Source organism: Echiichthys vipera, assembly GCF_963691815.1.
Source record: "Echiichthys vipera genome assembly, chromosome: 10".
NCBI classification, from domain to species: Eukaryota; Metazoa; Chordata; class Actinopteri; order Perciformes; family Trachinidae; genus Echiichthys; species Echiichthys vipera.
The window spans coordinates 23672478-23687516 of NC_139835.1; the positions used below are offsets into that span (position 1 = coordinate 23672478).

General features: G+C 41.8%; 2 protein-coding genes across 7 annotated transcripts in view; both read left to right on the forward strand.

The window, feature by feature from the left end:
* Positions 1 to 1705: 1705 nt before the first annotated feature.
* On the forward strand, positions 1706 to 6566 carry commd6 (COMM domain containing 6). The gene is made up of 7 exons (XM_083921548.1): positions 1706 to 1905; positions 3078 to 3136; positions 4219 to 4284; positions 4380 to 4456; positions 4963 to 5131; positions 5239 to 5391; positions 5477 to 6566. Exons 1-7 carry the CDS (start codon positions 1881 to 1883, stop codon positions 5525 to 5527), a joined length of 600 nt encoding a protein of 199 aa, XP_083777674.1. The 5' UTR covers positions 1706 to 1880; the 3' UTR covers positions 5528 to 6566.
* A 974-nt stretch (positions 6567 to 7540) lies between these two features.
* Positions 7541 to 15039, forward strand: part of tbc1d4 (TBC1 domain family, member 4) — a 28528-nt gene continuing 21029 nt past the window's right edge. For all 6 annotated transcript variants that reach the window (XM_083921521.1, XM_083921522.1, XM_083921525.1 and 3 more), the window contains exons 1-3: positions 7541 to 8606; positions 14469 to 14597; positions 14684 to 14921. In XM_083921521.1, the coding sequence (XP_083777647.1) occupies positions 8208 to 8606; positions 14469 to 14597; positions 14684 to 14921 (766 nt within the window). In that variant the 5' untranslated portion in view covers positions 7541 to 8207. The remainder of the gene's footprint in view (positions 8607 to 14468; positions 14598 to 14683; positions 14922 to 15039) is intronic.

Below are 15039 nucleotides of genomic sequence, written 5' to 3' on the forward strand. Positions count from 1 at the left end.
GCATAGACCCAACAATTCCCCTGTAGAGTACGGTGGCAACAAAAACCTTCCCTATAACAGGCAGGAACGTCGGACAGACCCAGCTCTGTGGAGGACGGACATCTGTCTTGACCGGTTGGGGAGGAAGAAAAGGAGAGAGAAAGAGAAAGACAAAGACAGACAAAAGACAGAGAGACAGACACACTTCCAGAGATGCAAGCAACCAAAGAGTAACAGTAACTATAACAATATCTATAGTAATGTGAATATGACTTATATGTAATGGCAGTTAATACAGCAGAATAGTAGGAACACACACATCTAAGGTAATAGAAAATAAAATGATAATAATTATGGCAAACATGATCAATGATGAGTGGGGGCAATAGCAGCTGCGATACAGCAAGCCATACCACTGATGGTGTTTTTATGGCTACAAATGTTAAAATTTATAAGACTAGTCACATTATATATGACTAATAGTTATAGTAGTAGCAGGAAGTGTCATGCAGGACCACGGCAGCAGGCACCACCACGATCAGCAGACACCTACACACAGGACCACGGCAGCAGGCACCGAGGAGTGTTGAAAGGAGAGCCTTGTCTTCTTTCTTCACAACTGATGGGGATCTACCTTTCACGCTGGGCTTACTTGCAGATATTGTTTGAATATAATTTAAGGGTTCAAATAGTGCATAAACCAACCAAAAAGAGGATCTTAGGATCTTATCATCAACACTTTCAATTCAATTTGGAGGATAAGTGCAATGCTCCCTCTGCTGGAGAATTATTGTATGGCTAGTCAAAGAACCAACTCAAACAGTGCATCCTTCTGAGTAAAAGCAGTAAATATGATTTACCTGTTGCAACAGAGAGCAGAAACCTGAGTGCGGTAAAAATGTGCCTTAAGTGTTATGACGAAGAGTCAAAGTCAGAACAGGCTCACATTAAAAAAAATCTCAGTTCAATAGGCAAGTACCCATAAAAATACTGAAACTGTTTTACTTGCTGCAATTGTCCCCCCCTGTCTATTTAGAGCAGGGGTGCCCAATCCTACTGCCCTGCATGTTTTAGGTTCCTCCCTGCTTCAACACACCTGAGTCCAATGGAGTCCTCGTTATCAAGCAGCTGAAGCTCGTCACAGGTTTGATAATCATTAGAGTCAGGTGTGTTGGAGCCGGGAGAAACCTAAAACATGCAGGGCAGTAGCTCTCCAGGAGCAGGATTGGGCACCCTTGATTTAGATTTAGAGATTCCTTATAGAGTGCAGAAGATGGAGTACAAATGTCACTTTGTGTGTAAAAATACATTTCAGAGTTTAACTGAAGCTCATATCATGTTTTAGATTTTAGAGTTAAATTAAATGGGTGTCTTCTAAAGCTACAGTCATTGTCATTGGAAATTCCTTACTGTCCTTTTGACAGGGCTCAGCATGGAAACACTGACATGAGGATGGCATCATACAATAATAAACACTACTAACCACTAACTGTGGAAGATATTCTCATGGCGTGTTTAACACAGATTGTTGGATCATCATATTCGCGTCAGATAATCCTTGGAATACATATTTGCAGGGAAAGGGGATTGTGGGTTTTCCCCACCATCAATTGTATTGGAAAAACATTAGAGCAGAAGACCAGCATCCAGAAGGGGGCAGTGATGCACCGACAATAACCCCAAACTGCCGTAAACCTCAAGAAGAAGAAGAAGACACACCAAAACAGAAAGGAAAGGATTATTGTCGGGGTTCCTCTGCCCAGGAACACACTATAGTTCTTACTTGGCGTTTTTGTTGAAGAATCTTAATATATATATTTTTGGGAATAGTCGCTTAAGGGGTCTTTAAGGTTGCCAAGCGAGAAAGTCCAAAGCCAAACCTGCAGCCTGACAGGGAGAAGATGCCCGCAGCTGAGGAGTCACATGGTGGGTTTGAACCATGGTTTGAACTTGCATTATACAGCGTTTCTTAGTAGATTATAGTTAGACTAGAGTGACTAAGACGCGGGTAAGTATTGTGCCCCATCCAGGCGATGTATTAGAAATCAACTTTTTAATACGGTATGGCCGGAGGAGGTGTGTCCCACCTTTCACCGTTGGTAGAATTCAGTTCAATTCAATATGCGTTGTTGGCACGAGTGTACAGAGGCAATATTGTTTGCCCTGTGTCGTTAGTTGAACCAAACTTAACCCCAGCTAGAGACCATATTGTGATCTTCTTGGGCCAGGGGCGTAAAGTGGTGGGGCAATGGGAAATGGCCCCTTCCCAAGCCCCCACCCAGGTCCCCCAGGCCCCGCGCTCTAATCGGATGCCACAGGTACTGCAGCACACGCCTGTTTAAGTGGCGGTCCTGTGCCCAGAAGCATATTCACCCATTCACTCCCAAGGAAGAGGAGTTCACCACTGAATGTTTTTTTTTTTATATCAATCGAAAGGCTCATAGTTATCTTCAGACCCTCTACTAAAAAAATGGGGTGGCATCTTGAGTGACAGCTACCCGCTGGCCCTCACTTCACCTCTGAGGTATACGTCATCTAGACGTACACCCCCGTGACATCAATGCCCTTTTTGGTAAGAGTAAATGAGGCAGAGTCAAAGTCTGACAAGATGGCGACTCCCGTTGGCGAGTACAATTGGATCACATTGAGAACGGACCCGACGGAGAGGCTACGTCCATTTTTTATACAGTTCTCTTTCTCTCTCTTAGCTGCTTAGTTTGACTTCACAGAGGTGCACCTTGGGGAAATCGATTTTTCCTGTATCTACTTCATGTGTTAACCCTGCTTATTATCCCCCCTGTGTCCTTTCTTCATCCATGTCCTGATGTTATGTTTTGTCTGTTTACTAAATAAAGGTCTGAGAAAAAAAGGATTTATTTAGGGATTTAGATTTTACCTCAGGTAAAAGAAAACTCATAACAATAGGCTAACAATGTGCTCATATCTGTAACAGTTTTATTTTAAATACATCATTTACAGAATAAATGCTATTGCAGCTGAAGTTGCTTGCCGGCTTTTAAAAGGTGAGCACGGTGGTACCATGATTACCACAGTCAGACTCCTATAACACTGTGACTTACTTCACTTCTGTTCTTCAGGTGTAAACAGCACTGTGGACATCATCTGTAGGCTTTCTCCAGATCTGCTGGCTGAAACAGTGAGTATAATCCATACACTGAACACTGTACACTGAAAAAACTGTTATCCATCATGGATAATCCTCTCCACCCTCTCCAACTCACACTGGTCAGACAGCGGAGCACCTTCTCCAGAAGGCTGCTTCAGCTTCGCTGTCGTAGCAACAGATAAAGGAAATCTTTCCTGCCACAATCCATCACTGTATATAATAACTCTCTCACCTCTGCGCGACAGAGAACTCTGCTCTCTCTACTGGTTTGTTGTTTATATTATTAGTGTTTATTGTTTATAGCACACTGTGCACTATATATATACACTATGTATATATTGGATTCTATTTAAGTTATGTACAAAGTGTTTATTTGCTGACCCTCTGCTGCTGTTACAAAATAATTTCCCAGTCTGGGATCATTAAAGTAATTCTATTCTATTATATTCTATTCTATTCTATCTCTAGTTGTATTGCATATCTAGCTTTGCATCACCAGATTCATTTCAAATGCTAATTATTATTATATTATTATTATTATTGCTTATTATAATGCTTGGTTTCTGCCAGAACAATTGAAACATGAGTTTGGCAGGTTCATCTGGTTTCCAGGCTATTGTTTATCCCCTTGCAGGCTGAAAACATGTTACAATTTTAAAAATAGGTAACTAAGCATGTAGCATAGTCCTTCATAAACGAAGAGAAGCACCACACAAGTCACACACGATGACGGCAACATGCACCTTCACACTTCACCTAATAAGAGTTGAAATAGCAGTAAGTTGTCAGGGAGCAAACCTCTGTGGCATTAACAATTGAATGGTAAATGCAACACAATGGTGTGCATTGTAGGGCTAATAGCAGCTCTGCACAAGGTCTGCACAGGGAAGTGATGGTGTTTCTGTAGAAAAATATAATTAAATTAAGTTCAATATGAAATATTAATTTCTGTAAATATTCAGTTCTGTAAATTCAAATTTGAGTCTTTTCTAATAAATGTTTAGTCTGTATAATATTTGTTTGTATATCTGGAGTTTTGTAAAAAAAAAATTAATTATGACAAGTATTTCTGAGTCTGATATACTGTAATTCTAATTGTTTAATCTCCACAGTGTCAGCACATTCTGACTTATCTTAAAGGGCAAACTAGAGGAGTGGATTCAGCTGAAATTTCTGATGTGAGTCAGCATTTCCTTACAATATTTTTTTAACTTATAGTAACCCATTTCCCAAGTTCCTCTTTCATTACTTGTTTTTTTTTTTTTCTGGGCAGAGATTTCATAGAGCTGGGGTCAGACTTGATCATGACGCTCTGCAGAACATGATCAGATTCCTCTTGTTGACATTCAGGTATCCTTAATACATTTTTATTTGCGCCTCTGTATGTGGTTTGTTATTTGGTAACTGGAGAATGTGTCCCACATTTATTCCTATATTATTGATCAAGACCCAACGTGTTGATATGTTTGTCCAGTTTGATGTATTTGCATGTTGGATCCTAATCTCCCTGATAAAAGAATGATAGCATTGGCTTCAATTTAACATATTTTATCTTGGGTTATGTTTCCTGCAAAGAGACTAGACCAAGGGTGTCAGACTGATCCAGTAAAGGGCCGTGTGGCTGCAGGTTTTTATTCCAACCAATCAAAAACACACCTGGTCCAACAAACCAACTGTGTGAAGACAGTTCAGGTGATTGAGTAAGTCGAGTCAGGTGTGTTCTTGCTTGGTTGGAATGAAAACATGCAGCCACACAGCCCTCTACTGGATCACTTTGACACCCCTGGACTAGACCATACATAAAGAAGCACTGTGTTGTACTGTAAGGTGTGTCTAGTTACCATTTGTATCATCAGGTCAGCTGGGAAGAGCAACCTCTCTGGGGCTGACCTTGTGTCAAGGCTGGAAGATGGCAGTAACAAGTGGTCCAAAGCTTCCCTTCAGGTGCTGCAAAGGCTGTGGAGTGAACATGGTGCATTGGTCCATGCTCAGCAGGAGGTCCAGGCCATGCTCAGCATCAGTCGGGTATGACCAAGTCTCAATTTCAATCATTCTCTGATGACCTGAACACAGAACTTGCCAATATTCAAGGCCAATGGGACTTAGTTGTTGTTTTTGCCATATCTTTCTAGTTAGTGGACATGCAGTGGAAGCTTGGCATGGCAGTGAGCTCCGACACCTGCCGATCTCTCAACTCCCCGTATGTGACGCTACTGCTGAAGTTCGTAGAGCCCTCTGGACAGCTTTGTCAGAGGTCTTTTGAGATGACCATTCCACAGTTCCAGGTATGCATGTGTTGATGTTGAATGCAGTGTTGTCGGTGTCATTTATTACAGGCTTGATTTTCTGACGATTTTCTGTCCTCTGCAGAACTTTCACAAGCAGTTCAAGGAGATGGCAGCTGTTATGGAGACTGTGTGATGGTTGCAAGCACACCTATGTTGTTGTTATTACACCCCAGTTTACATGTTACTAACGGAAGAACAGCTTGATACAGGTGTGTGTTTTCAGGCTGTCTCAAAATGTGGTTATGAATTACTGCAAATATCAATTGTCTGCTTTGCACTTCCACTTTTCCACCGATTGCGTAAGCTCCTGAATTATTTACCTTTAGGACCTCCTGCTCAACATATCTGTCTTCAATTTGCATGCAAGGACTTAAGTGTACTTCTTATTAACTTATCCAAATATTAAGGAAACATGCGGTCTAATACACGATACAGCCTACCTTAACAAGGGTTACAATGTTCAGTATTTGGTTTAAACTGTTCTAGGCAGGTGTTGTTGAACTATATTGCATTAAACAGAGAGGTGCTTTTGTTATTTAGTCTACCTTCAGTGGTACGGTGGACAAAATAATAGAAACACTTGTTTTTTTACATTATAACCTCCCTAAATTTACATTTGGATTAACTGCATTAGTTTTAGCTTGGTGTACCAAATCAACTGGTAACTGAGTGTATATATACACTGCTAATAATGCAAAACCCTGACTAATATTTAAATTGTGCCTAATTTGTTACAAACTGTCTTAACAAAGTTATGGTTTATATTAATCCTAGCTTGCACTTGCACTTCAGTTTACCTCTAAACTAAAACTGTGCAGAATAAAAAAACACCACAGTGGCCACAGTTGCTGCTTACATGGTTATATCTATGTATATCTATGAGATATTTTGGTCAGCCCACTATTCAACATCCTGTAGACAATATAGTTCCGTTTAGTGGTTAAAATGTCATATCTACTTTTCAGAAGAGTTTTTAGTTTGACAAGCTTGTGAAGTGAAATGGTCCACGTGATATGTTACATTCCTCTTGCTTTTTGTTAATGTCTAAATTATGAAGACTTTTGCTGTTTGTGTTTTTCCCTGCTAATGCTGAAATGCATATTGTGTGGTTCTAAAGATACCTTTGACTTTTTTCTACTTTGGTCCGTCCTTTCTTTGATGCCATACAACAGTGATGCAATAAACATTCATTAAATGTAAACCTTCATTGCATGGTTATTTGATCCAAACTTCACAGCTAAGAGCAAATCATAGTAAAACAACAACTATACATTCAATCAATTGGCTGCTGTAAATAAGTGGCAGTTTACCATCTGACTCCATCCACAGAGAGATAATTCTGACTCTCAGTAGGATTTCTGGTGGGATGCCTAGGGTCTGCTGGTAGATAAGAGATACTTTAATTAACTGGTGTGTGGTTTTATGATCACATGTCATTAGTTTACATTTCCACTACAATGCATTGACAGTCAATTCAATAAAATGTCAACCCTCAAAATAAAATACAATCATATGATTTCATCAAATGGGGGTCTGGTGTCTGGCTATTTGTTGGGTTGCCCTGTAATAAAAGTCAGCTACGGTTCAAATGTGAATACACAATATTCCAGGACTGGTCCTGTGGGGTCTGGTAGGCTGCAGAGCTCTAGTGGATACTGCCTCAGTGATGAGGTTATATATGGCACAGCTTCTATTTTGGGGATAGGTGGAGTGCTTGGAATCATGGCATTTGGTAGATGGGAACTCCTCCTGTGCGGAAACCATATCCGATTTGATTACAGCTCTGCAAGACTATGAATCAGTAAAGCCTGCTTGTAAACAGTTGTGAACTGCCTTGGAGAAGTATTGCATTATGATGCCAACATATAGTATTTAGCCAAGTCTCGTCCTCACAACTCATGCTCATTTTTACCAGGTGCAGGCAGTATAGGTAGGGTTACAACAACAAACAGAGTAGAGCCCGGAGGACTACTGCCGCGGGGGCTAGATACACTTTCCCCACTACCATGAAGAGGCTTTCCAGTTATTATGCACTGTGGAGAAAGGTGGAGCTCCGTCCTGTCACGTTTTACACGGCGGCTCTGCCCTGCCCACTCCTCCGGCACATGGGATGGTTGGGCGGGCCGTCAAGGCGCACAGCCGCTCCGCCTCCAAGGCGTTGTGGAAGAAAGGAGCACATTCGGGACACTGCATTAAGGCGATAAACAAGCATCAATGTATGTATTTTATTTGAAAAAGAATGCAATCGCGCCGACTAAGCTTAGGCAATATGTAATAGGGTTTTAGGGTTGGGACTGTATCAATGCGCCGCCCCATTTATGCGCTCAGGAGCACCGCGTCAAAGAAATCAGATTTCTCAGGGCGACTTGTGTTTACACAGGAGCCATCCAAAGCCACGTTTTAGCAAGTAAGCAAGCAAGCTTGGTTGGGACAGTACAGTACAGGACTGTTTACCATTTGAGTCACTGCCCATGCAAACAGTGGAGCACCAGAGCAGAGAAGCAAGCTACAAATCCATGACCTTATAAGTGAATTTACTTGAAATCCAAGAAGGAAAACAGTCCATCGGAGACATTTGTGAAAACATGGAGTGTTGCAGCTGATCGTCAGGGCGAGCACATGTTGTGCACGTAGAGAATCATCGTTTCGTTGTATGAACTTTTGCAGTGGATGTGGACATGGAAACAGTTGCAAACTAACCACAACTACGCTATTGGTTGCAGGGAATGGTACAGATCTGCATCATTTTTGAAAGTAGTTTTTAGTCCCTCGTCGCTGTCAACGAGCTTCGGCCGAAAGTCTGCTGGGTCGACATGGAGAGTCACGATGAGAGGGAGAACAGTCCTCCGAAGTCGGACAGGAGGTTCGCCCTGACTTACATCGGCTGGTCCTCGCTCGACAGGCGCACCACCTTGCCCATGCTGCCGTGGCTGGTGGCGGAGATCCGCAGGAAGGGTGAGAAAGGTGACTGCGGCCCCGTGGTGCAGCCGAGAGAAGTTCAGCTGGTCCTCAACCCCCCCTTCGTCCGATGCGTCCCGTCCAGCAGCAACAACTCTTCGGTCTTTATATTTGAGCACAAAGCACAGCTCATCTCTCGCTTCATTCACAACAGCAATGACCTCACCTATTTTGCCTATCTCATGCGGGGCCAGCCCGACAACCCCGAGTCTGAGATGTCCTGTCACGTCTTCAAGGCCGGCGACCCCAACAAGGTAAGCATGTCTAAATGCTTTTACCCATGTCCTGACACAAACACAGTTATCACATGAAGAGAGAAGTACACACAGTACCATGGCAAATAACAATAGACTGAGAATAATACAAAATATAAAAAAATATACAAAAATACTGAAAGAAAATAATGGTATCAGTAGTAAAATCACTCAAATAATAAAGATTATGTCTGGAATATTGCTATAGGCACTTAAGGAGTGAGGTTTTAGGGACCTCATACTGCTGAAAAGTCCAATTTAAACAATACCAATCTTATGTTTTTATGATATTCCAAAAGTATTATAATGTAAAAGTCATGATGCTCCTTAACAGTAAATCTATGATGTCAGGATTTACAGTGAGGTCCACTTGTTTAAATGCTATGATGGGCTGAATCTAGCTTCAAGGTGTAAACACAAGACGGAGGCATGTCCTGCAAAGCCTGAATTGCAATTTCTCTTAGGTGATAACTATGTCATTTAATCTCTAACACAGTAGATTAGTCCAATGGTCCAAACATGTTTGCTTTGGTATTAAGTATTTAGGCCACTGGTCAATGGGAATGACAAACAGAGCACCCTGGATTTTTGGCAGTTAATCTATCAGTGTGCTTTCCTCTTCAGGGGATCAGACATCTCTCTGGTGACTATAGTGTGACAACAACAACTGAATAGGCACAATATCGAGTCAGCACATTTACATGCTGATCAGCATGCCACTCTTGAGTAATAAACCGAAATGTGGTAAACAGTCCAAAATCAGGAACGTGGCAGTGATGGACATGCTGTCATGTCATGTTTTTAAGTCTTTGCTGAAAAGCAGTTAAGGTCATAGTGTCATGTGTGAAGACACACTCAGAGGCTTACCCCAGTGGCACTGATACTGTATGCCTGTGTGTGTGTGTGTGTGTGTGTGTGTCTGTGTGTGTGTCTGTGTGTCTGTGTGTGTCTGTGCGCCTGTGTATGACTGTGTATGACTGTGTATGACTGTGTGAGAGTGAGTGAATGCTTAATGCATGTTTTTTTGGTGTGTTTATATGCAATATGAATCATGTATTGGGGGTTGTGCCAACATGATTATTCACCTGCTCTACTGTAAGTCAAGCTTAAGTCTTACACTCGCCCGTGTTATTATGTTTTTTCCCAATGAACAAAGGAAGCCTTCACAAATAATGTTCACAAACAGATACCCAGTCATGCTGACGTTATGCATTGATTTCACATACGCCTGTGTTGGATCATGTTTCCTGTGGTATGTGCAGTTTTGTTTGTCTACTGGTGAAAGCTGAAGAGGCAACACGTTTGAGGCAGACACACTTTAGAGGTGTCTGGTCTCAACTGGCATCCAAATGTTTGCAGCAGTCAGAAAGGCATCTTGGACATACATCATTCAGCATTATTAGGCAACAAAAACTGGTTTGGCAGCCAGCTAGCTAGCAACACGTGCAAGGTGGGCCACGTGGAATGCATGGGTTATTCTTCCAGTACACTGCTGCCATGTACAGTACAACACCCTGCTGCAGGATTGTTAATGGTTTGATTATTTGCCAGGTATTTCCTTTTTCTAATACAGGCATTCTTATTATGCTACTGTGTGAGGAACTTTTGAGGACACAAGTCTTTGCTCTGTGTTTTAGTGAATGGCATGTATTTAAAATCTATTCTTAGCTGTAGATATGACACGGGTACATTGTGTAAAGCCTGAGGAAAGACCCGTGGCATCACCAATTTGATGTGAAGGTTAAAATGAAATGACACACACATCAGCTTACTCAAGTACAGTTTATTATGTTTTATATGCAAGGAAAATAAAAAAAAGTTTTAACAAGAGGAGATGCTAGCAAAGTATTCATATGCATGGAATGTCTCATTGTGTGTGTTCCCTTGTTTAAAGGTCTGGTATCAAGTTTAACTTCCTCAACTAGAAATACAACTTTGATCCTTACGTTTATAAACATAAAAGGTTTTTGGTCTGCCTTAATCAGTTATGCATAAGGTGCAGCCATTCTGGCATTTAAAACTCTGTCACTTGATTGGTTTATCCATGACAACAGGCAAGCCATAATGTTTGCTAGACACTGTTTTTTAGTTTAATTGTAACAGTTTGGGATACTCATTTACATCCTCAGTGAAGCTCTCTCATTGCCTGCACAAATAAAAACACTGACCTAACTCATCTCTGTTGGGCTGTAATCAAGCCAGCAGTAGTTAGTCCAAGCCTGCACAGTGTAAACCACAGGCCTGTGTGTTTTTCACCTATGCTCCCACTTGGAGCTGGACCACAGTGAAAGGGTGACCTCACATTGCCAGACCTACCTCCACAGTGCTGTGTAAGCACTGGAAAAAAAGTCCTTCTGCACCACTTATCATTTTGTTGAAGGGGAAAAAAACATTTTTGTGCTCTTGCAAAATAGATAGCGGCGATAGTGGAAGGGAAGGCTGTCTAAAATAGGCGGCCAATGGCAGGCTTTATACCAACAGTCTACATACGGTGAGTCCGACTACACCTCTGCGAGGTTTGGTTAACCAGGGCATGTCAGGTACCAAATGAGTCCCTATATTCTCATCTGGATGTTATGAGACATGGCACACAGTGCTTAATCTGCTCTTTCATTGATGCATTGGAAACCCATTGATTTTATATGTTGACATGTGTTGCATCCAAGCAGTATATTATTAAAGTAGCTCTGCATGCTTGAAAAATATTGCCTGCAGTGGCTTTACCTCCAACTGTTGCAAGTGATTCTCTTTAGCCGTATAATTTGTTTGAGAGTGCAAATCTCTGATTGTAAGCACACTGTGAGAGTAAACTTGTTCTAATAGAGAACTGAACCGAACATCTTCTAGCTAAAATGTAATTGGTCTATTTCTGACATTGTACTTTAATGACATACTAAAGACACACAACATAAATCTTCCATGGAAAAAGTGTTTGATGCAAAACAAAGTGTACAGGAGGATGTGAAGGAAAGTTAAGGAAACTCACTTAATTTCACTCCCGCCTTTGACACATTGTTTTTTTGCTATGGTGATACAAGAGCATTTTGTCTTGTTTTGTTTTGAGTCCGGACGTGAACTGTGTTTAACTACGGTGTCCAGTTTGTCCTCAGGCAAATGGAAAAGCACTGGGAGGACGTCACAGCTGTTGTGAGAACAGTAAGGTGCGTTTAGAACCAATCGTTGCAGAGCTCCAGCCACTCAGAGACAAATATGTTTGAAGCAACAGTATTTATTTATCCAGGTTTGAAGTTATACTAACAAGCAAAAGAAATCCTAATAAGGTGGTTTCTGATTTTCTTTTTCTTTTTTTTTTTTTTGGCTTGTTTGGTTGAACAGCTAAAAGTTGACCATTTTAATTTTGGACAAATTAAGTTAAGCTGTAATTGACATTCAGTCTTGTATTTATAATTGAGTAACTCACCAGATGTACAGTGCTGGGACAAAGTGCGCCGGACGTCAGACCCCTTCTGCTTTCGCCACTATCTATTTTAAAAAGGCGCCATAACAGCATTCAGGGCTTAGCATCGCCCAAGACATTTGTGATTGATTTAAAGAAATACAAACAAGCCACAGAATGTTTCCCCCCCCCCATCCCAATGATAAGCCGGTGTAGCCAGACCATACTCCAGTGCTGACACAGCGCTGTGGACATGGGTCTGGCTATGCAAGACTAAATTAGGCCTAATTGCTAATTGCTGTTGGCAACTGCGTTGGGTCCTTAATGCGGTTTGAATTAATGGTGCTGATAATTGCAACAGACCCATGTGCCAGCTACTGTTTGATCAGATATTTATAGGGCCTACTGTAGGGAGGTTTGACATGACCTGAGCCATGCACTGAGAGTGCTCAGGACTCCACCAGCTCAGAGAGGACAATCCTTGTGTTTGTTTTCTCCTAAGCTCTAAAGCTGCTCGCCTTTATGTAGACAGGCTTTGGATCACAGTCAGTGTCATTGATATTGTTTGATAAAGCCAGGCAATGATGGGTGAAGGTTAGATGTAAAAACCAGTTTGAAGAACCGTCATATAGTGGGAGGCTATGTTTGAAAAGATTTCCAGTGGAAAACACATAGCTTATCCTCTATTTCTCCAACAGCTTTTGCCTGTCTCCACCCAAGGATTGAGCACCCTTTTTTGCTCTGTATTGGGTTGACTACAAATAATTAATCGGATCAAATGGTGCTGTGGTGTCATTTTACGCATGTATAATCCAGCAGTGCCTTTCAATGTTAAGACGGCGCTGTTTTTCCTACACAGGCCTAGTGTGACAGATCCAACAGCTGTGATTCTCAGCCACTAAGTCCACCAAGTGAATTATCTTGACCTCAAAGTATCAGAGCTGCACTTTTTTTGGTCCTCATAATGGTAGCCACTTTGATCTCACATACTGTTTTTCCCACTTGGCAAATTAGGGTGACATCTTTCTGGTTATTTAGTGTATCTGTACCTAGAAGTGCTGTTACCTCAGAAGATTCTTCGAACATTTTTGAGGACAGTGGAAAATGTAAGAAATAAACCAGCCAACAGCTGCAAAATCAATTACACAGGTCAGTTTTGTTCGAGGGAACCCATTGCTGAGTACGTATGAGCAACCACCCACCACCTGCCCCCTTCCTCATCTCAATGCAGCCCTCTGTCACCAGCCACGCACAACTCAGCCCTTGGGAAGGCAGGCACTTGGAAAATGAGGCTTCAAAATAGCTCATGAAGCCACAAGAGCAATATGGTAGACAAGGTTTTAATCCCTGTGCCTCATATAAACTGGCCCCAAAAATCAGGGATACACTTTCTCTGGTTGTTGTAGTTTATTCACCATCATTCCTTACCTGTTTGCCTTGCCCTCCTGCTTCTATCCTGTTGTTCTGGTCACACCTGTGCAGTAAGACTGATGTTGTTACATAACTTCCCTCCCTAGTCTACATAATAAATGTATTTGCTCAACATTCAGTTGGCAGTTCTTATCAGATAGGGCAGGAGATGTGTGCTGTGTGTGGAGCCACTGTTTGTTTTTAGTGCTTATTGTCGTCTTAAACACGGTACTTGGCTGACCTTGGCTCCAGCCCCAGTTCTAGGCACTTTCACTTTTTAGAGAGAAAGAACTCTGAGGCTGTCTGTCCTGTTGTGTCTGCCAAAAACACTGTAATCTCAACTGTCTCATGACTGAGAGATGGACTGGCTTTAAATTCCCAAGTATTGCTTAAGAGTGTGCTTTGAAAGACTTACATTTTTCTGTCTTGACTTGTTTTTTCCTGAATCAAGTTACCAGTTCCTGCTTGGATGTTTCTAGCTGTTCCTGCAGGTGTTGAACAAGGTGCAAGTGTCCAACACAGTGAAGCAGAAATGGACTCAGTGACCTTCAAGTTTCTGATTCCTCTTTGTTTCGTCTGCTTTCCTTTAGAGTGCGGGTGTTTCCTGTCTCCTCGCCTACTTCTGTTACCAGTGTTGTGTTTGGTGTCCCTTTTGTTGACTAGCCTTAGATGGTTCAAGGCTAGTGCTGTTATTTCTTTTAACCTTGAGTTATTTAAAGTTGCAACATGAAGTCAGCTCATGTCAAAACAAGCTCTTGAATGAACTGTAACTGTCAGTTGGTGTATTGAGTCTATGCATGTCCAAAGCTCCTGCAATGATATGATGTGATTTGCAATTTAATAGAAACAAGTCAGTAAACTGTATTTCAAGGTAATAGTGTTATTGCATTTCTTAGTTGTGTTGTTATTCTCACGTTGTTCAGCTGTAAGAAGAGCTGCAGAGAAAACTTTCTCTGGTGTGGTTCCAGTTCACTTCCCTTTCTCTTTTGTTATGGTTTTCCTCCGTGCCTCTTCCTATTCATCATATCTTTTCATTCCACTCTCCTTTCTTACAGGTCCCTGAGGTGATCAGCAGTATCCGCCAAGTGTCCAAATCAGCCCTAAAGGAAGATGCCAAGCCCAAACAAGAAGCAGACGAGGCCTTTTACAACTCCCAGAAGTTTGAAGTGCTTTATTGTGGCAAGGTAGAAAATAAAGCACTCCTCAAATGTAAAGTGTTTTCATTTTATTAGACATTTTATTAATGTGGCTGAATATAAAAATATTCCAGGTGACCGTTCTGCACAAAAAGGCTCCAGTCACTCTTATCGATGACTGCATCGATAAGTTTCAAATGCATGAAGTGGAGCGCAAGCGCCTGCGACTGCTCAACGGTCAGCGAGGGTCCACAGAGCATGCCCCTGTGGAGTTCCTCATTGGGCCAGAAGGAGACCCACTCTCCTCTGTTCTGAAAGGGAACGCAGAAGACTCTGAAGGCCCTGGACTGGAGGACATGCCTGCAGGTGGAGGTAAGAGCCTCATGCACGTTTAGGATTATCATTAGCCATTTTATGGAAATAATGTGCGCGCACGCTTTTGCTGTAAGAACAAAAGGTCAAAGCTGAATCTGAAAGTAGCCTTAGTCAG

Excerpts from the sequence above, each read along its gene's own strand:
- commd6 (XM_083921548.1), top strand. The coding sequence starts at position 1,881 with ATGCCCGCAGCTGAGGAGTCACATG. Across the intron at positions 4,457-4,962 it reads TTCCTCTTGTTGACATTCAG|GTCAGCTGGGAAGAGCAACC; the intron begins GTATCCTTAATA and ends TTGTATCATCAG. Across the intron at positions 5,392-5,476 it reads TGACCATTCCACAGTTCCAG|AACTTTCACAAGCAGTTCAA; the intron begins GTATGCATGTGT and ends TGTCCTCTGCAG.